This window comes from Spermophilus citellus (genome assembly GCF_964194105.1).
Source record: "Spermophilus citellus genome assembly, chromosome: 4".
Lineage (NCBI taxonomy): Eukaryota > Metazoa > Chordata > Mammalia > Rodentia > Sciuridae > Spermophilus > Spermophilus citellus.
The window spans coordinates 226,313,343-226,333,603 of record NC_138185.1 but is presented as its reverse complement, the minus strand read 5'-3'; the positions used below and the strand labels follow the sequence as shown (position 1 = coordinate 226,333,603).

Below are 20,261 nucleotides of genomic sequence, written 5' to 3'. Positions count from 1 at the left end.
CAGGCCAGCCTGGAATGGCTTGGGACTCCCGAGGCTCTACTCAGGTTGGCTGTGGGACTGGAAGGCAGAGCTGGGCTGTGGCTGTGACGGAGGCTGCAAGGTGGGGAGAGTACAGGGATGGACAATAGGAATGGGTCCACCCTGCAGCCCAAGCCCCAGAGCAAGGTCCAGGCACAGGCCAGCGCCTGGCACGCTCCACCGGAAACAGGCAGCAGCTCAAGCTGGCTTCCATCACCGGGGTCAGAGGCTAATAATGCACATGGCCGTGTAAGCACATCCATCCAAGGCAGGACACAGCAGGCACGAGGCCTGGCACTGGGCCATGCAGGACTGTAAATCCGTTAGCACCAGGGGCCCAGTGACTGGTGTCATCCCCAGTTGAAGCAGGAATGCTCCCTGGAGATGAAAAGCAGACATGACTGGGAGCCCTGCCACGGAGCTCTGAGGCACCCTGCAGCCAGCTCAGGTCCAGCCCCAAGGAGCTGCTCCTGACAGGTGCTGCCCTGGAAAGGTGAACGCAGCTCAGGGTGTCCATCTGCAAAAGCACGAGAGTGACACCCAGGGGGAAAGTGCCCCTTGGAGGAACACGAGTAACAACTCCACCATGTTTAACACCCTGCTCACAGATGGGCAAACTGAGGCCTCTGGGTCCCACCCCAGGCTCCACCTGCCCAGGGGAGTCCTTGGGCACAGCATTTGCCTCAGTAGAAATTCAAACCAGAGCTCAGTGGCAGGTGTGGCCAGACCTCCCAGCCCAGCTGCCAGCAGGAACCCCCAGGGCACAGCCCAGCCTCCGGCCCCACCCCTCACAGGCTCCCATTCCCCTGGGCCAGACAGGTGCCAGCACTCAGTGCACTTCTACACTAGCTACTCACAGCCCGCTCCATCTTGCACGAAGACCGTGCTGTGGCTTCCAAGAATTACACAGTGTAAATCAAAAACAAAACCAGGACACGGAGACAGTCACAGCTGAAACACAGGAGTCATCCATTCCCAGAAGGGACACAGAAAAGCCTCATGTGATTTCCAGAGTTGAAGAGGTTTGCTGTGAGCCTCCTGGAAGGCCTCTGCTCTCTGTGCCTTTAAGACACACACCAGCTCTTCTGACTCCAAGTATGAGACCCTGCGGGCACACAGGAGGGCGGCTTGGGAAGGCCCCAGACTCCTTCCCTGGCCTGCTCCAAACCATCCCAAACCCCTCCAGCTTGACTGAGCAGCCCAGGTACAAGAGTGAGCTCCAGCCATGACTGAGCAGCCCGGGTATGAGGGTGAGCTCCAGCCAGCCTCCTCCATCCCTCTAGCCCTCAGCAGAGAGTGAGGCCGGGGACCACATCCAGTACTGCCCAGCCCCAGTCTGGACACAGCCAGACTCTCGTTGAGCAATTCCCTCCCCCAAGGCATGTGCTCCACAGCCCCCTGCCCAGGCTCCACCTCTGCTCCCAGGTGGTATCCCCAGGGCAAACGCTCATGCCCCTTAAGCTCAAGCCCTTCCCCAAGGGCCACCCAATCCCTGGAACTCCAGGCCAGCAGCACAAGTAAGACAGACACGAGGACGGCTCTGGTCCCAGCCATACTAAGCCAAAGGAAACCTAGGAGCAGGGACAGAAAGCCAGCCCGGGGCGGGGAAGGGCTGCCAGGGCTTCATGGGGGCTCTACAGTGAGGCTGGGGCTGGTCAACCTCCTCACAGTCCCTACCGGTCCCCCTCAGCATCCCGGAGCCTCTGTCCCTACAAGTCCAGCCCAGGAGCAGGTCCCTTTAGACTGATGCACCCTGTCCTTGGCCTGCCAAGCCCAGGAAGCCTGGCCCTCACACACCTCCCCTGGCTGCCACTGGCTGGGCTGGGAACCACTTCTGGCGCCAGGACCCCGCCCTACATAGCCCCAGGCACACACCGTCTGGCTGGCACAGGTCGCCAACACAGCAGCACAGCTCTGGCATGCTCCAGACAACCAGGGGCAGCAGCCCACAGCTGGGGGAGGCGGCACAGATCTGACCCCGGGGGGCAAACTTCCAAATCAAATGAGTCAAAGCCAGCCCCCCACAGGACCACAACCCACAGACTCAGGACTCCCAAATCATAGTGTCACTAGAGATGGGGGTTGTGGAAACAGACACTCCCCATCTATGCAGAGGGCTGAAGATGTCCTGAGTGAAGTGACAGAGGAATGGAGAGCTGGACCCCTCCACACCTCACCCGAGTCTAAGATAAAGGCCCACTGAGGCAAAAAAGACCCTGGCCAGGCCACAGTGGCCTGGCCACAGGAGGGCAAGAAGGCTCCAGATCCCTGACCCCTGAGGACTGGCTCCCTGTGTACAGGGGCCACCCAAGCCAGGGCACAGTATGCTGAGCTGCAAAGGGACAGGAGCCCCCAGTGGCCTTGCTCACTGTCCTGCTTGGAGAAAACCTGGACATCAAACACACAGTACCAGGCCGGGGGCAGGGACTACCACACACCAGTGGGCAATTCCAGTGCCCACAGGGGACTGGAGCCCTTGGGAGGCAGAGTAGGAGACCCTGCAGAGATGAGCCAGAGACCTGGGGAGCTACATGAGAATGGATCATGTCCCCACCAGGGCGATCAGCAACTAAGCACTGATATGGACATTTCAAATGTCATAGGGACTTTGGAGAAGTCGTCACCTCTAAATAACACATCTGGGCAGCAGCTGGGAGGACCTCACCCCCTTGCAGGGAGGTGTGATCCTTCCTAGGGCAGAGGGATTGCCACCCTCCATAGCAGTTGTCACCTTGGGGAACACAGAGGCAGAATTTAGCCTCAAGGTGTCCACATGAAGTGTGGCTGGCTGTCCCCCCACTGTGCTGGCCACTCAGTCATTCAACAAACATTTCCAAGGCACCTGGACCCCACGCCTCCTCTGGCAGAACTACTGCTTGGGGGTGGCACCCTCGACTGGGAAGGAGGCAAAGAAAGGGGTGTGGTGGAACCTGGGGACCACTTCTCTGTAACAGCTCAGGTGTGGCAGGAAGAGGAATGGCCTGGCTTCAGCCTACAAGTGGTGGTCACTGTGCTGCAAGACCCTCAGGGATCCTCAGAGGCAGGGATACCTGGGAAGGGGCGCAGAACATCAGAGCAGCATGACAGCAGGGCCTTCTGCCCAGGGAGGCTGGGGGTCTGGGAGGAGGGGGCATCTATGGCAGGGGAGGGAGAGAGGCATGAGATTCCAAGGGCCAGAAAAGGCCCATGGAGGCCACAGGAAGCCAGTCAACAGGTGGACCCCAGGCCAAGCAGGATCCTGAAGCAGTCACCTGGGACGTGAGGCCTGGGAGAGGTGGCACAGTGGGGGCCATCCTAGAGACTGCCTCTCCACACCCAGGGCCCAAGGCCCTTCTCAGATCAGCTCCGACCTGGGCTGAAAGAGAGCATGCCCTCCACTTGGTACCCAGAGAGGGTATGAGGCTCAAAACGGGCCGAGGGCACAGTCCTATACATGAGGTCCCTGCAGGCCCAGACAAGGAAACCAAGGAGGTGCAGGGAGAAAAGGCCACACCATGGCAAAGGGAGGCAGGCCTTCAATGCAGGCCGCCAGCCAGCCAGCAAGGCCCCAGCCACTATGCCAACACCCGTGGGCCCCCCGAAGACCCAGGCACAGAATGATTCCCAAGCCTGTGTCTCGTCAGTAGCTGGGGTATAAGGCTTACCCTGCCCCGCCACACCCGTGAAATCACAGGCACAAAGGAAGCCCCATGTTACAGATGGGAAATCAAAGCCAAGAGCTCTCAACAAGCCTGCCTATGGGAGCCGTCTGCTGGCATGAGGGCTTTGAGGAGCCAGCGGAGATAAGCCCTGGCAGGGCCCTGAGGCCGGCTTAGGGAGCCCGAGCTCAAGGCAACCCACCAGGCTGTCCCTTCACCACCTCCCTCCCTCCCCCCACCAAGATCAGGCAAGGACACCCAAAGCAAGGGTTCCTAAAAGCCAAGCCAGAGGCACTGACGAGGACTGGCCAGTGTCAAAGGCCAAGCTCAGGGAACATGGAGATGAGTGGTCAGAGGCTTTGCTGACTAGTTGTCTGCAGGAACAGATGAGGGAGGTTCCCCTTAGATGAGGGATCTATCAGAGACTGGACCAGGGCCAGCACCCCCAGCCCACCTGTGGCCAGCCAGACCAGGTTCTTGACTGGCCAAGGACCATGGTTTGGGCCTAGGCAGTGGCAATAGGCAAAGCCCACTGCAAGAGAGGGAGACCAGGCCAGTTACTAAAGCCTCTCTGGCCTCGGTTTCCTGAAGCCCTCAGGACCCTATCCCAAATGGCCCTCTCTGGGATCCTCAAAGGTCCCTGCTGCTTGCTGGCTGGATCCAGACCATCTGGGGCACAGAGCCTGGCAAAGGCTGCAGCCTGCTCAGGGCAGTGGACACTGCAGTGTCCAGCCACACCCAGGGTAGGCCCACAGGTCCCCCTCCCCAGGGCCACAGAAAGAAGCAGCAGCATCCCACCCCTGGCTGACTCCTCGAGGCCTAGAGAGGGCACCCAGGACAGAAACCAGCCTGGCTCCTGCCTCGTCCTGCCCTGGCCCAGAAGGACACAGGGTCCTGTCTCTCTCCACTGCTGTCATCCCCCAGACTACACAGGTCTCTGTGAAGAACTATATTTAGATTCAATGAGGATTATGTGGACTTCCCAGAAACTTCTTCGAAAAGACTGAAGGTCAGGCTCTCAGCTTCCTCTGGAGACCCCCACCTCCCTGGCCTGCAGACTTCCAGGGCGCATTGTTCCCTGGAACAATGGAGCCAGCTCCTTCCAGGCGGGGGGCAAGCCCACTGGCCGGAAAGCCCAGTGGAACCCTCTCCCCACAACCACCAGTGCAGCCTGGGAAAGCCAGAACCAGCAGCTCACTTCCCACATGGGTTGCCCTGGCCTGAGAGGCAGAGTCCCAGATGAGAGGAACACACAGATTGTACCCATGACACCGGGTGAGCGGCAGGCAAGAACCAAGCTGTGGGGGGAGGGGGGATTGTCCATCTCACCCTCCATGCCCTCCCAACACCTGACTCACCTGGCTTCGGGCCCAGGTGCCCCCAGGGCCACACTGCACCAAGTAACCTCTAGCTGCTGGCAGGGCAGGAGCTGTCCTGCCCTGGGTGGAGTCCCTGCCAGCAGGCTCTCTCTCCTCCCCCTCCCAAACAGACAGAGAGGTTCCAGCTGTGGGACATCTATGGCTAGGAAAGAAACCCACGCCCAACTCTCTCTGGCCCACACAGCACCCCCTTAGAATGAGCAGCCCCAGCTCATACATGGTGTTACAGACAGGGAAACTGAGGCCCAGGTGGGGCAAATGAAAACAAACCTGGTGTGGAAACCTGCCTCCCTCCAAGCCGCAAGGTCTCCCAAGCTCCACAGAGGGAACAGCTTGGGGAGGGATCGCTTACCCGGATGGGCGTCCCAGGTCCACTGACCAGCTTCCACGCCTGTCGTTTGAGCTCCACGAGCTTCGTGTGGCAGTGTCGACACCAGCCACCCCCGCTGGTCGAGTGGCTTTGCTCTGCGCCGGCCCCGGCGCCCTCGGGCGCCGGGCGGCTGCCACATGGGTCCTGGTCCGGCCCCGAGGGCAGCCTCTTGCGTGGGGGCACTTCCAGCAGCGGCAGAGGCTCCCGGGCCGGGCCACTCTCGGCCACCTATAGTAGATGAGGGAGAAAGGAGACAGTTAGCTGTGCTGCTGGGCGGAGCCACTACAGAAGCCCTCACCGGCGACTCAGTTCCTGGCCCGCCCGGCCTAGAGCGACCCTTTCGCCAAAGTTAGAGCGCTGGACCGAACGTGGAGCCCACTCTCTCCCCGAACCGCGGAGGTCCCGAGTGCGGCAGCCCCAGCAGGAGGCCGGCGTCCCGCCGCGCCCCGCTCCAGGCCCGACCCCCAGAGGGCGCCGCCACCCATCCAGCCTCCTAGGCGTCCCGTATTCCGTGCTGGGTGCCCGCCTGTTCCCGCCGCCCACCGCTGGTTGCCCGCTCCGGACCCGGCCGCGCGTACCGCGGGCTGCGCTGCGCACATTGGGGTGCCGCGGCCGCCCATGACTGGGACGCAGGAGGGGCAGCGCTGGCTCTAGGGGCGCCACAGCTACGTGATCCGGCCCGGGGGCGCCCCCATGGCCCTGCCCGCCGCTCCGAAGTTGGCGGCGCGGACAAGTGGCGGCTAGCGTGCGGTGGCAGCGGCGGTCGTACACTCGGGCGGGCTGGGCCAGGGCGGGCCGGGGGCGGGGCGCCGGACGGGCTGCACGGGGCGGGGAGCCGGAGCGCCGCCCCCTACCTATTGCTGCACAGAGCGTGAGGGAGGGGGGATCCTGCTTCCACGCGCGGCCCCTCCCACTCCAAGGACCCAACCTGTAAGGTGAGCACCAGCCGGGGGAGGGGCGCTGAGGGTCGCGGAGAGGCTCAAGTTACGCGCGCGCATGCGCCTCCAGCTACGCTCCTGGGACGTCCAGGTCTGCGCGCCTTTTGCAAGGCACACATCCACTTCTCACTTTTTGCAGGCAGGAAACAGGCCACGGAGGGGAGGGTCTTGCCCGAAGCCACACAGCCAAGTGGGACAAAGAAGGGACTGGTCCCTGTGCCCCAAGCTGCCAATCGCTTTCCCAGCGCACTTTGTGTGTGGCTGGCCACCCTTTGGTATAACTGCCTCTCTTGGGTGAGTGTCGCCGCGATCTGCGCCTCAGGAAGTGCCCGGGCGGGTATCTGTGTCTTGGCGTGTCTGCAAGCGGCACGCGTGTCTGCAGCTGTGCATGTGCCTGAAAGTGGGTGTGCAAGCCCTGCCGCCGGGAAACTAGAGGAAGCGTAGCGGATGGCCCTGGGGGTGTGCGCGAGACCTGTTGTCAGCAGGCCTGGCAGATGGGAACTTAGCTCCGGAATTAATTGCCTGTTTGTCTCCGGCTGGGAGGTCGCTCCCTCTTCCCTGGCGACCAGTTGCTCCCGCCCAAGCCCAACACCAAGTGTCGCCTCCACCCGAGGTCGCAGGCGATTCTGTTCCCTTCTCTGGGTTAGTCTAAAACCTCAGGTCTGGCTAGGCGGCCGCGGTGGCTGGGCTCCCCGTGACTCAAGCGCCCCCTGCCGGTCTCCGTGCGCACGCGGCTTCGAAGGCGCTGAAACACCACGCCACACAGATGATCCGGGCGGGAGGCGCACCTCCAAGGCCAGGACTGCAGAGCTAGCGTGATCTAGCCGAGACCCCGGCCTGCCGCCTCTCCTGCCCACAGTCGCAGGACTGAGCCTTCAAATCGACCTTTCCTTTCTGCTTAGCCCATCCCCCTTTACTTAAACATCCCCCTTTACTTCACTCCTACACACTCCCCAACAAAGTGGGGTAGGTGATCCTCATGGTTTTCCAGGTCGTCAGTGGACTGAGGGGTTTGCTAATGCGGCGGGAAGTGAGGAATAAAGTGGGCAGGGGCTCCCGGATCTGCCTCTGTAACCCCACAGCGCCGGCCCCTTTCCACACACCTGGGGGACTGGAAACTCCTCCCTCGGCTAATCACAGCCTCACTAAAGAAGACGTCATCCCACCCCGGGATCTGGGTACCCCGGACACCATTCCCCACCCCACCCCCAGGGCCTGCAGACAGCACCGCCCCTCTATTGCCCTGGGACACACACCCGGGCCCAGGAAGCGCGGCTCGCACATCCTCCAGATCCACAAGCACACACAAGCACTCCTCTCACGGACCCGGCAGAAACAACGCCAGGAGCCCTCGGTGCAGCGCCTACTGCCAGCCACACCCGAAACTTCACCGCATCCCAAGGCTCTTCGGGAAGCACACGCGCTCACCTTACACTGGGTTCTGCGAGGGAGCCCAGACAGTCCTGAAGAACCCTGAGGTGGACGCAAGAGCCAGGAGTCACCTTATGGACTCAGAATCAACCGGGGACCCTTGGAACCGCTGCCTCCCCCACCCCAGCAAGGCGCAAGGTGAGACCAGGGTCCCTGCTCTGCGCTCCCCGCCCTGGCTGATAGCCTCGGGCTCGGTCCCGTCAGGAGAGAGAAGCGGGCGGCACCAACCGAGGAAAGTGCGCCGGGACCTGCCGCCTCTTCCACGCGCCGCACCCTGAGCGCTGGAGCCGCGCCGCAAAGTCGCGGGACAGCGCCTCCGCCGCTAACCCATCCTCGCCGGCCCTCACCTTGCCTCGCCGCCGCAGGAGGTGGCTGGTGAAGCCCAGGATGATCTCCGAGTCCAGACAGAGCGCCCCCATCTCCAGCAGGCTGGGAGCTTTGCGGGGCGCGCCGCGGGGCGGCTCGGGCGGCCCGGGCAGCGCCATGGAGGAGCGGAGCGCGGGGAGCGGCCCCGAGCGCCTCCCGCCGTCGCCGCCGCCCCGCCCGCGCGCTCACTGGCCGCGCGCCCGCCGCCGCCGCGCCCCACACGGCGCAGGCCGCCCACCAGGCCCCCAGTCCTCCGCGGCCCGCGCCCCGGGCCCTGCGCTCGCTCCGCGCCGCGCGCCCCCGCGCTCCGGCCCCGCCCGCCCGCGCCTACAGCGCCCCCTCCGCCCAGGCGGCGAGCCAGACTCGCGGACCGGAGGGGGGAGGGGCCCCGCCCGCTGCGGAGCGGAGGATGGGGGGTCGCGGAGCTCGACAGGGGCAGCGCTACTGAGCGTGGCTCCGCGAAACCTCCGCCGGTAGGGGGCATAATCCCAGCCATCTCCCCTCCAATCTGTCCGGGAGACTTCGCGCCTTGGGGTCCCGGTCCCTGAAGACTTTTAATGGAGCCAAATGACCGTGTGCTCCTCACCCTGCAAGCTCCAGGACACCCCTGCCTGAGCGGCTCTCAGCCCCATCCCGCGCCCAACCTTGGCCGGTGGGCCCCGAAGCGCCAGTGGCAGGGCGCGCCGGCCCCGCGCCTCCACTCTGGGTCCCCAATTCTGCCTTTTCCAGCGGCCTTCTCTGGCCCGGATCCGATGCCTCCGGCACTCCTGGGACTTCTCTCGGAGTGGGAGATTCTGGCTGACCGCAGGGCGCAACCAAATTTACTTTCAGAGTCAGGAATTCCGGGCAGGTGCAGGCTCTGCCCAGACCCAGACTCCAGCCGGGATCCCTCGATCCTATGGTGCGGCAAGCCCGGCCTGGTGTGCGGTGGCAGGACACCAGGGAGAAGATGGCAAAGCAGCGAGAGAGGGTCATCTAAATTTCCCAGGCCCATTGGGGAAAGTCTTTGGGAACTAGAGGGTGTCGGGAAATGGCCCGGGGGAGATGAGCATTGGAGTGGACCTGAAAGGGAAGCGGGCAAGGAAAGGGCCCGCTCAGAAGCCGGCGCACCCTGGGAAAGACGGGAATCCCCTGCCACCTGCTCCACCAAAGCCAAAGACCTTCAGGCTCTCGGGGTCCTTCCCCGATTCCCCCCAGTGGCAACTGAAGGACCGGAGCCCAGCGATTCCGGTGCCTCCCAACAGGCTGCTCAGGAACACTTTATTTGCATATATTATAGCCCCCATCCAGGCTTCGATTCAGGAGAGAGGCCATGGCACTGACACCGCTGGCCTGGGAAAGAGATAGCTGGCAAGATTACAAACGCACCAGAGGCCCTGCCCAGACCCTCCTGTCAGCTCCCCTGGTCTGGATTTTCCTGGGTCTCCCCTCCTCCCCGGCAGGGGCCTGGGAGGAAGCTTCCTGCCCTCCTAGTCTTCCACTCTGTCTGCTATCCAAGCCGCTGGTATCCCTCCAGTGTACTGAGCCTTCTGGGAGGGGGTCATCTGCCATCTCTGGATTGATTAAAGTCATTGTGGGATTTTTTTAACATTTAATTTACCAGGCCCGCCGCGGCAGATCAGAGCTGTCCCCAGGGAAATCTAGGCCAAGGGAGCAAAAGAGAAAAACCTCCTGCAATTGAGCGGAGCCTCCCCGGGATTAATTGCTGGAGCTCAGCCTCCAGTCAGACCCTGTGTGGTAATATTTCAGGGAGGTTGGAGTGGTCAGGTTCCTGCACTGGGCATGTGGAGCCCGCGCCCCCAACATGCTGGTGCCATTGAGGAGCCCTCCTCCCCAGGGAGGCACCTCAACACCACACAGGAAGTCCATCTGAGCCCAGGGCCCATGGTCATCTCTGCCTTCTTCTGTCCAGTCTTTAGGAAAGAGCACAGTCCTCAGAGCCTGTCACTGGAGGCCAGGAAGACTTGGTCCCAAGGTATTCATAAGAGGACCAACTCCTGGCAGTGGCATGAGAAACAGCCGACTCTCAAACTTTATCCTTGGTGATAGTGGGTGGGTGGCAGTGGGAACTGGGGTCTTGGAATGATGGCCCAGATGCGGTACAGGGGCGGACACAGTGCAGTGTGGCCGTGTTATATTTCCAGGTAAGAGCATGAGAAGTGAAGCCATTGCCCTGGGGAGAGGGCAAGGGGCCTTTGCTTCCACTGCATACCCACGACCATGTGCTTCTGCTCCCGGGGCTGTGCGGATCGCTGTCACGGCGTTTGATAAGGAGGTTGGGAAAGTTTGCTGGAGATTCAAGTGGGCCCGACACACTGGGTGTCCAACAGACCTTCCCACCTCCCGGAGTGGGGATGGGAAGAGCCCTTGCTCATCCCCAGGGACCTCAGCCTCTCCCAGTACTCCCCCAAGCCAGCTCACCAGCCCCAGGAGGGAGAGGAGGCCCAGATGCTGTTGGGTGGGAGGCAGGAGGGTGTCTCAGGAGAGCATCCAGCCCTGTCCACAAGGCCAGCTGACCTTGGGCAGCACCCCTCCTCCTCCTCCTCAGCACCAAGGGCAGCCATGGGTTCCAGTGATAATGGAGGTCGCCAGCCCCATCTCTTCAGGGGTGTTTGAGTGCTGGGAGGGTAGCCCATTGGGGTTCGCAGTCACTGGTGCTGACTGCGATCCGGGCTCCATGTCACCCACAGGACGGTTCTCACTCCTTCACACCTCACCATGGTGCTAGAAGAGGTGCACAGGTAGGACTCAGGCTGAGGGAAGATGTCACCAGCCAGAATTCATCCCTGAGTCTGATGGAGTCTGGCTCCTCAGCCCTCAGTGCTGCGGCTCTCTACTCCAGGGGCTGGCCTCAGGGGAGCAGAGGATGGGGATGGACCTTGACCTGCAGTTCCTGCTCCAGGGACAGACACAGGAGCCACGGGTGGTCAGCTCACAGAGGGCTGCAGGTGCCTGGCCAGGATCCTGGGGAGGACACTGAGCCAAAGGTCTTCGCAGAGAGAGTCCAGATCTGGCCGCTGCCTGTAGCATGGGGACCCTCACTGGTCCCTCCCTCACACTCCCCCTCCCCAGCTGAGCACTGGCACTGCTGGCACGGTGACTTCAGCACCTTGGCCAATTCCAGGGAGGGCCTGGTGCTCCACAGGCTGCAGTGCTCCCCCGTCAAACTGCTGGGTGAGAAGGGAGAGGGAGGAGGCCGCCTCACCCTCAGTTCAACCACCCCCAAGTCATGCCTGACGCCTCCTCACTTCCCACAGCCCAGCGTCCACCGGAGGCCTCTCTCAGTCTTCAGGGCCTTGGCCACCCACAGGCTCCCTGCAATAGCCATACTCAGTGCCCCTCCCACTGGTCTCAACACAACAGCAAGGGAGAGCTTTGAGAAGGCAGGACCTCTGCTTCCCATCTTGCCCACTGAGGCAGGGTGCTCTGCAGGGCCTGGCCGCCCTCCCCCACTCTGCCCCAAGCTGGACTCCATATCCAGGGGCCTCCTCACTGCCCCCCAGCAGCAGCCCTTGCTCTGTTGTTGCCTCATTTGAGGGGTGGGACCTGCCCCCCGAGTTTCGCCCCAAGTGTTTTCTGAAATGCCACCTGCACAGCACAGCCTTCCCCGCCTGCCTCCTAAAGCTCCAGTTGGCCACCCCCCCCCCCATGCTTCCCTTTCCTCCTGAGCACTCAGTGCTGGCTTGCTTAAATTCTCATCCATCTAGAGTGGTGTCCACAGCCCACTGTAGTCAGCTCCCAGGGGGCAGCATTCTGAGCTGGCACAGAGCAGAAACCCACTCAAACCACTGGGGAAATAAAAGAATGCCCAAGGCCCTGGGCAGCTCTGCTCATTCCTACAGCAGAGGGGCCCCTGTCCTTCCCACCACACCCAGAGCACAGCCTCAATGTTAGACCCTCCTCAGTATGACTTCCCAGGACCATGCAGCCCAGCCCCAAGAAAGAGTTGAGCCCATGTGACTGCCAGAGGCCCAGGAGGAGATGTGCATGGCACCAAGTGGCCCTCTCACCTGACCAGGGCCTCCAGCCCATCTGCCAGGGCTCCCTGCCCTGGTAGAAATTCAGACCCTTTCCAGGGTGCCCCACCTGGATTCCCCTATAGGATCGGCACCCCCACATGCAAAAGCCTCTCTGTACACCTTCAACGCCCCAACCCTGCCAGCTGTCCTGCTCTCCGTCCTGCTCAGCTACATCCAGAATCCGGACACTGAATTTGAGACCAGCAGGTGGCGCACCGTGGCCACAGTCCCTGCGGCCAGAGGAAAACTAAGCAATCACTTGGTCCAGTTTCCCTCCTACACAGATACGAAAACTGAGAGGGGCAAAGGCTTGACCTGGACTCCTGAGATGCCTTAACCCAGTGCCCCCTCCCACTGGTCTCAACACAGCAGCAAGGCGTGCATCCTAGGCCCTGCCAGACCTGCTGCTGCTGTGTCCCCTCACCCTTCACCCCACTAATAGGCCTTACTCCCCCTACCCCTGACTTCCTGTTCCTGCTCCCTCTCTCTCTGCCCCTCCAAGACTGGACTCAACCTCCATCTTGAAACAGGCAGTGTCCAGAGGAGAGAAACACATTGGGGCAGGAGTCCTACCCGTCCCCAGCAGCTTCCCTGGGTGCACTTTGGAAACCCACAACACCGAGGCATCACCTGTGGAGCCCTGAGCACCCGCATACTGTGCCAGAAATGGCCCTGCTCACTCCCAGATGGCCCTGGATAGACCTCACACAAGACACCCTCTCACACCTCTCAGGGAGTTCTCTAGGGTGGAGGGAGTCTAGTTGAGCTCTGGACCCCAAGAGACCAGCACTGGGCATGAAGGCAGTCTTGTGAATGCAGGCTCTGAGTGGGGGGGTGTGAGCAAGCAAGAGGGCCACATGCAAGAGTGTGCAGCTGTGGGGTGCCACGCAGAGCGTGGTGACGGCTTGCTCTGAAGTGCTGATGGAGGAAGATGGATTCAGACAGCACTGCTGACCACAGTGCTGCCCCAGGAACCACCATCTCCATGGCAACTGGTCCTGGGTGAGGTCAAGGAGTGTCCTCAGAAAAAGAAGATACTGAGTTCCATGAACTCACGGGCAGATGCAATTCAGAAAGCAACTAAAAAGCACTTGGAAGATAAAGTATGACAATAGAAACACAATTGAAGAGGACTGAAAGACAAAGACAAAGAAATTCCCCAGAAAGCAAAGCAAAAAGACTTGGAAAAGAAGAAGGAAGGGAAAAAAAATGACAAGACAGAATAGGAAGTAGAATTTCTGGTTAATGGGAGCTTCAGAGAAAGAGGGCAGGAAAAACATGAGTGAGGAAATAATACGAAAATTAAAAATGACAATTCCAAGAACCTTGGGCTAGGAGTCTTCAATGCCTATGATAATAAAAGAAAAAAAAGTCAACATCTTTGAGAAAATTCAAAACGACACCAGGACAAATGGAAGATACTAAAAGGGGAGGGAGGGAGGAGTCCCCACCTAAAGGACCAGAGAATGACTGGCATCCGACTTCTCCATAGTAACAATGGAAGCAGGCAGACGGTGTCGTGTCCAAAGCTGAGGGGAAATGACGGAATTCTGTACCCAGCCAAACTATCCACTGAGCATAAAAGTGGATAAAGAGAAAAACTTGGCCTTTGATTATTTCCCCCCTTCTTGAGGGTCTTGGAAGATGAGCTCCCCAAAAACAAAGAAGAAAGCCAAGGAAAAAGAGGCTATGGAACCAAGGACATAGGGTCCAACCAGAAAAAATAGAGGGCGTTTCTGGCTGGTGGGGAAGGGGGTTCAAGGGTGTCACATTCAGCAAACATTCAGAGACGTCTACAGGGAGGCCTTGATGGGGAGGCAGAGAGTAAACAGATTATTTTTGTAGTTGAAAACATGTACAAAAGTAAATTAAATTTCTATCAAACAGCCTTGGAGTTATCCACAATATCCAACTATATACAGTTCTAAGAGGGGCACTCATTTTAAATGTTTTAAAAGAAAAGCAGTCCCAGCAAGGAGCTGTGATCATGTGTGCTACTGTGGATTACATTTATGTAGCTCATGAACTAATCAAAAATTGTGACCAAATTGTAGGAAGGATAGAGCTCAGGATAGAAAATGGTCAAAGTTGTCTAAAACCCTCAGCTTCCATAGTAGATCTCTAAGTGATACATGAAACTTGCAGGAAAAGCCGATTATTTGAGCAGAAGAGGGAAGAGAGACACCCCAGGCTGGGCCGAGGGCACCACTGAGGGCGGCCTCAGCCAAGGGCACTGCCTTCAGCCACAGTCCTTGCCCACGCTTGCATTCATGTCAGGGGGTGTTGAGCTGAAGGAAGGCTGGAAGGAGGGAGGGGTAGGAAGACCTAGGGAGCTCCCTCAGAAGGGACTGAGCTCTGCTACCCAGGTGCCATTAGGTGTACACTTGGAGTGTCTAAAATGGTGAATTTTATCATATGTATGTATGCAGGTGTATAGGCATGTGTACGTGTATTTCCCCATAATTTGTTAACATTTTTAAAAATTTTAAACCCCTACTGAGAAGGTTTGTGTTCCCACTGCCCATGATTAAAAATAAGTAAATAAATAAATAAGCCTTATCATTCACAGGCACAGTATAGAACACTCAGGAAGTCTGTCTCATCAGAGCAAACTTTCTTGTGTGAAAACTAGTCCTATAATGAAGGTTTAGCACCACCTAAAAAAGCAAAAACAACCTTCCCAAGGGTCAAACTATTTACAAGTAACTTAACCATGTCCCAGAAAAATATTATAAGAAACAAAATTACCCAGCACCCTACAGTGTTTAGAAGCCAATAAACAACGACCAGGCTTGCAAAGAAACAGAAAAACACATGACCAGGAGAAAAATCAGTCAATAGAAACAGACCCAGAAATGAAGCCCATGATAAGAATTAACAGACAAGAACACTAAAACCGTGTTATAGCTAATTTCAACATGTCCAAAAAGATAGAATATGTAAAACAGAATCTATAAAACAGATTAAATCAAACTCCCATCGATGACAAATGTCATGCCCAGCATGGAAATGACAGTGGAACTGATAGCAAATTAGACCCTTCACAAAAAGCCATTATTGATACAGAACTAGAAATTATCCAACATGAGACAAGGAGACACCAAGACTGCCAATGATCTTTGAGACAGCTTTGATTGACCTAACACACATGCGATTGGAATCCCAGAAAGGGACTAGGGATTTATAAATTGGACCATGGGTTCAACCCCCAGTAATGGACGGGGGTGGGGGTGGGGTGGGGTGGGATAATTGACTAAGTCAAAAATAACGCCATATTGGGCCGTGTTTAAAGAGGGTGATGACTGAGAACTTTGTAAATTTAATAAAAATAGTAAACCCACAGATTTGAGAACTTAGTGAACCCTAGTCACAAGAGCCGTGAAGAAGACCACTAATACACAGAAGAAAGTTTCAGTGATGATGAGAAGAAAGCACCCCCCGTGGGCAGGCGGGAAGGGAGGCATGAATGGACAGAGGAATGAAGACAAGGATGACCGTGGGGGTCTCATCAGAAATGACGCCAGCCACAGACAAGGGGACAACTGCAGGGCAGTGAAAGAAGATGCTCTGCAACCTGGAAACCTATGGCCAGTGACAGGGTGTCCCCAGACCACAGGTTAAACAGCCAAGTGAATTCCTCTCCAGCAAACCTGTAGCACAAGACGTGTTGCAGAAGTTCTCTAAGCAAGTGACACCAGGGGGAGTCTGATCCCCACCAAGGAGGTAAGAGCACCCAAAGTGGCAGATAAGCCAGCCAGCAGAAACTGTCTTTCATATTTTCACATCTCTTAAAAAGAGAACTGATGCCAGGCCAACCACACACCTGTGATCCCAGCTCCGTGGAGGCTGGAGCAGAAGGATCACATTTTTGAGGCTACAACTTAGGGTTTGGATGTGAGGTGTCCCTGAAAGCTCCTATGTTAATGCAGGAGGTGAAGTGATTGGCTCCTCCCTCTCTCTCCTACTCTCTCTCTCTCCCTCTCCCACCCTCCCCCCTCCCTCCCTCTCTCTACCTCCCCCACCCTCTCTCTCCTCATCCCAGTCACCATGAACTCCACCATTCCCTTGTACCATGATATTCTGGCTCACTTCAGGCCCAGGCCAATAGAGCCAACCAACTGAACCTCTGAAGCTCTGAGCCCAAAATAAACTTTTCCTCCTGAAAAATTGTTCTGGTCAGGTATTTTGTCATAGCAACAACAACAACAAAAAACACAGACTAATACAGAGACTCTGTCTCAAAATAAAAAATAAACAGAGCTCAGTGATAGAGCATTTGCCTATCATGTGCAGGACCATGGGTTCAATCCCCAGTAGGCTGGGGATGGGGGATAATTGACTAAGTCAAAAATAACACCATATTGTGCCATTTATAACATGTAGAAATGAAATAAAAAATAACAATAGCACAAAACCTGGGGGTGGAAATATACTATTATATATTTGTAAGGGTTTTTTTTTTTTTTTACTTCATTATTGTTTTTGTTTGTTTGTCTCTACATATACTAGAAATTGAACCCAGGGCCTCATGCATGCTAGGTGAGTGCTCTACAACTGAGCTACATTCCTAGTCCTTTTTATTTTATTTTGACAAATAGGCTGGTCTCAAACTTTTTTTTTTAAAGAGACAGTAAGAGAGGAGAGAGAGAAGAGAGAGAGAGAGAGAGAGAATTTTTAATATTTATTTTTTAGTTATCGGCGGACACAACATCTTTGTTTGTATGTGGTGCTGAGGATCGAACCCGGGCCGCACGCATGCCAGACGAGCGCGCTACTGCCTGAGCCACATTCCCAGCCCCTGGTCTCAAACTTTTGATCCTTCTGCCTAAACCTCCTGAGTAGTCAGTACTACAGGTGTGCACCTCTGCACCCACATGTAAGGCTTTTATATAACTATACATAAATTTATATATTATACATAAATGGCATGTTACTTGACAATAGAATATGGTAAGTTAACGATGTACATTATAGACACATATGTCACATAATGACATTCCATTGATGACAGACTGAATGCACAAAGGTGGTCCCATAATATTACATCACCTAGTAGCATCATAACTGTATTATTCGGTTTAAGGATATTTTATAGTGTTTGCACAGTGAAATTACCTAGGGGACATTTCTCAGAATATGTCCCTGTTGTTAAACAAGATATGACTGTATATCCAATGAGAGAACCCAGCAAAGAAATGTAGCTAACAAAGCAATAAAGAAAATAAAATGTGATCACAAAATAAATCAATCCAAAAGAAGACAAAAAAAGGAAACAGAAAGAACAAATAACAGATGAGGAAAAAAAGAAAACAAAGAAGATGATAGGAGCTGTGACTGTAGCTCAGTGGTAGAGCACTTGCCTCACATGTGTGAGGCACTGGGTTTAATCCTCAGCACCACATAAAAACAAATAAAGATACTGTGTGTTCATCTACAACTAAATAAAAATCTTTTTTTAATATTTATTTTTTAGTTACCGGCGGGCACAACATCTTTGTTTGTATGTGGTGCTGAGGATCGACCCCGGGCCGCATGCATACCGCTTGAGCTACATCCCCAGCCCCTAAATAAAAATCTTGAGACTAGTATCAACATTATTTAAAAAGAAGAATAAGATGATAGATTAAAATCCAAATGTATCAGTAATCACAGTAAATGTAAATGACCTAAACATCCTACTTAAAAGGCAGAGACTGTGACTGCATAAAAGAACGAGATCCAATTATGTGCTACCTAAAAGAAAATGCATCTAAAACCTTATATCACAAGATTGAAGGATTATAACTTGAATCATGTGAAGAGAGAAATATGTTAGCAGAAAAAAAGATAGAAAAGAAATGCCACACTGACTATTCAAAAGCAAGATGGAGTGGCTATATTAGAAACCAAAAGTTAAGTTTCAGAGTAAAGAATCTGATCAAGGAGAAAAAGCTTATTTCAAGAAGAGGACAAAGCAATTCTAAATGTTTATTCACCAAATAATAAAGCTTCAAAATACATAAAGCAAAAATGGATAGAACTGAAAGGAGAAATAGGCAGATCCATAATTGCAGTTGGAGACTTCAAAACTATAAATAGGCAGATCAACAATTGCAGTTGGAGACTTCTTCTAATAACCAGACAGAAAATCACAAGGATATTGTTGGCTTGGACAACACTATCAACCCACCCAGCCTGACACACAGATGTCTTTCAAATTATGAGGGGGGTTACCTCCTGATAAACCCACTGTAATTCAAAAGTAGAATAAGTTGAAAATACATTTAAATACCCTGATCAACCCATCATAATTTCTTTCAGTTGTAGATGGACACAATACCTTTATTTTATTTATTTTTATGTGGTGCTGAGGATTGAACCCAGTGCCCCAGACATGTGAGATGAGCACTGTACCACTGAGCCACAACCCTAGCTCTCATCATAGATTCAGAAAGTCATAAGTTAAGCCATTATAAGTTGAAGATCATCTATATAGAGAGCAATACACCCAATGACAGCAGAGTAGGTAGATACACAGAACACTTACCAAGATAGACCATTTTATGGGCCATAAAATAAATCAAATAAATTAAAATTACTCAAAGAGTATAGTCTCTACTCATAATAGAATTAAATTTAAAAATCAGTATCAGAAAGATATTCCCAAATATTTTGCAAATAAATTATGCACCGCTAGGTAATCCAATGTCAAAGAGAAATTTAAAATAAATAAATTTAAAATAATTAGCAAGTATTTTGAATGGGTTAAATGTGAAAGAAAAGTATGCCTAAATTTGTATTATAAAGTTAAATCAATTCTTAGAGATAAATTTATAGCACTAAAATGCCTACATTATAAAAGAAGAAAGGTAGTATATAGAAGACTTCAGCTTCTATCTTAACATACTAGGAAAAGAAGTTGGGGAGATGTCAGCCAAAAGATTAAAAAAAATTAGGAGGGATAAGTTCAAGTTCAATATTGTGAAACATACAATGTTAATAACAAGGGTTAATGACAATATGTTGAGAATAGATTTTAATTGCTCTCACCACGAAAAAAAATCTATAAATGTGAAGTGATCTATCTGTTAGTAGTTTGATTTAGCCATTCCACAATCTATTTAAAAACAAGCTGAACAAATACATAAGATTTTTAGATGTCAAGTAAATAAAGTTTTAGAAAAGGAACTAGAAAAAGAAGAGTAAATAAAACCCAAAGACAAGAAACAGTAAAGATCAGAGTGGAAATCAGTAAAGTAGGGAACAGAAAAGTAACGGAGAAAATCAATAAAACCCAAAGTTGGTTCTTTCAGAAGATCAGTGACGATGATAAACTTTTAGTCAAACTGATCAAGGAAAAAGAGAAAACGTGTCACCAATATCAAGAATGGGATGTGGGACATTGCTGTAGAGTCTACAGAGGTTACAAGAGAGAAATGGAGTGTCACACACAACTCTATACCAACAAATTTGACATCCTAAGAAATCTCTTAAAAGAAACAAACTCCTAAAGTTCACTGGAGGAGAAATAGATAAACTAAGTAGTCCTGTACTAGTAAAGACAATGGAATTTGCAGTTAAAAAGACTTCCAACAGTGGTGGGGCTGGGGCTCAGTGGCAGAGCATTTGTCTCACATATGTGAGGCACTGGGTTCAATCCTCAGCACCACATAAATAAATAAAAATGAAGGTATTGTTTAAAAAAAAAAAAAAAACCTTCCAACAAAGAAACCCCTAGGAGTGGGCAGGAGGGGACCTGTGGGAAGAATCACCCAGGCCAGATTACCCTTAGGGGAGTTGCACACTTGAACCATGTGTCTTGCGGAAAGCCTGCCGCCAGCCTACAACAGCAAGTAGAAAAGTGCCCCCAAGATAGAAGGCTCAGGCCAGGTCACTTCCTTGGGCACCTCCCACCTCTTCCTGGTCCTCTGCCACAGCTTTCAGAACCCCAAGCAGATGTTCAGGAAGCCAGTCACAGCTGGCCCCATTGCCCTCCAGAGTGGACAGATGTTCCTCCACAGGCTTCCCCAAGTCACCAAGGAGGCAGACAGTGAGGAGCCATCCTCTGACCATCTCCACTCTGAGCATGATAGAATGAGACCCCGCCCACACCTGTGCAGGCC

General features: G+C 54.3%; 1 protein-coding gene across 2 annotated transcripts in view; it reads right to left on the bottom strand.

The window, feature by feature from the left end:
* KIF26A (kinesin family member 26A) overlaps window positions 1-8,356 on the bottom strand; it is a 36,468-nt gene extending 28,112 nt beyond the window's left edge. The window contains exons 1-2 of one of the 2 annotated variants that reach the window (XM_081288903.1): window positions 8,122-8,356; window positions 5,388-5,633 (exon numbers count right to left, since the gene is read on the bottom strand). In XM_081288903.1, coding sequence (XP_081145029.1) covers window positions 5,388-5,633; window positions 8,122-8,259 — 384 coding nt within the window. In that variant the 5' untranslated portion in view covers window positions 8,260-8,356. Of the gene's footprint in view, window positions 1-5,387; window positions 5,634-5,983; window positions 6,181-8,121 lie in introns of those variants that run through there. The other variant, XM_081288904.1, reaches the window with a different exon arrangement.
* Between the last annotated feature and the right edge of the window lie 11,905 nt (window positions 8,357-20,261).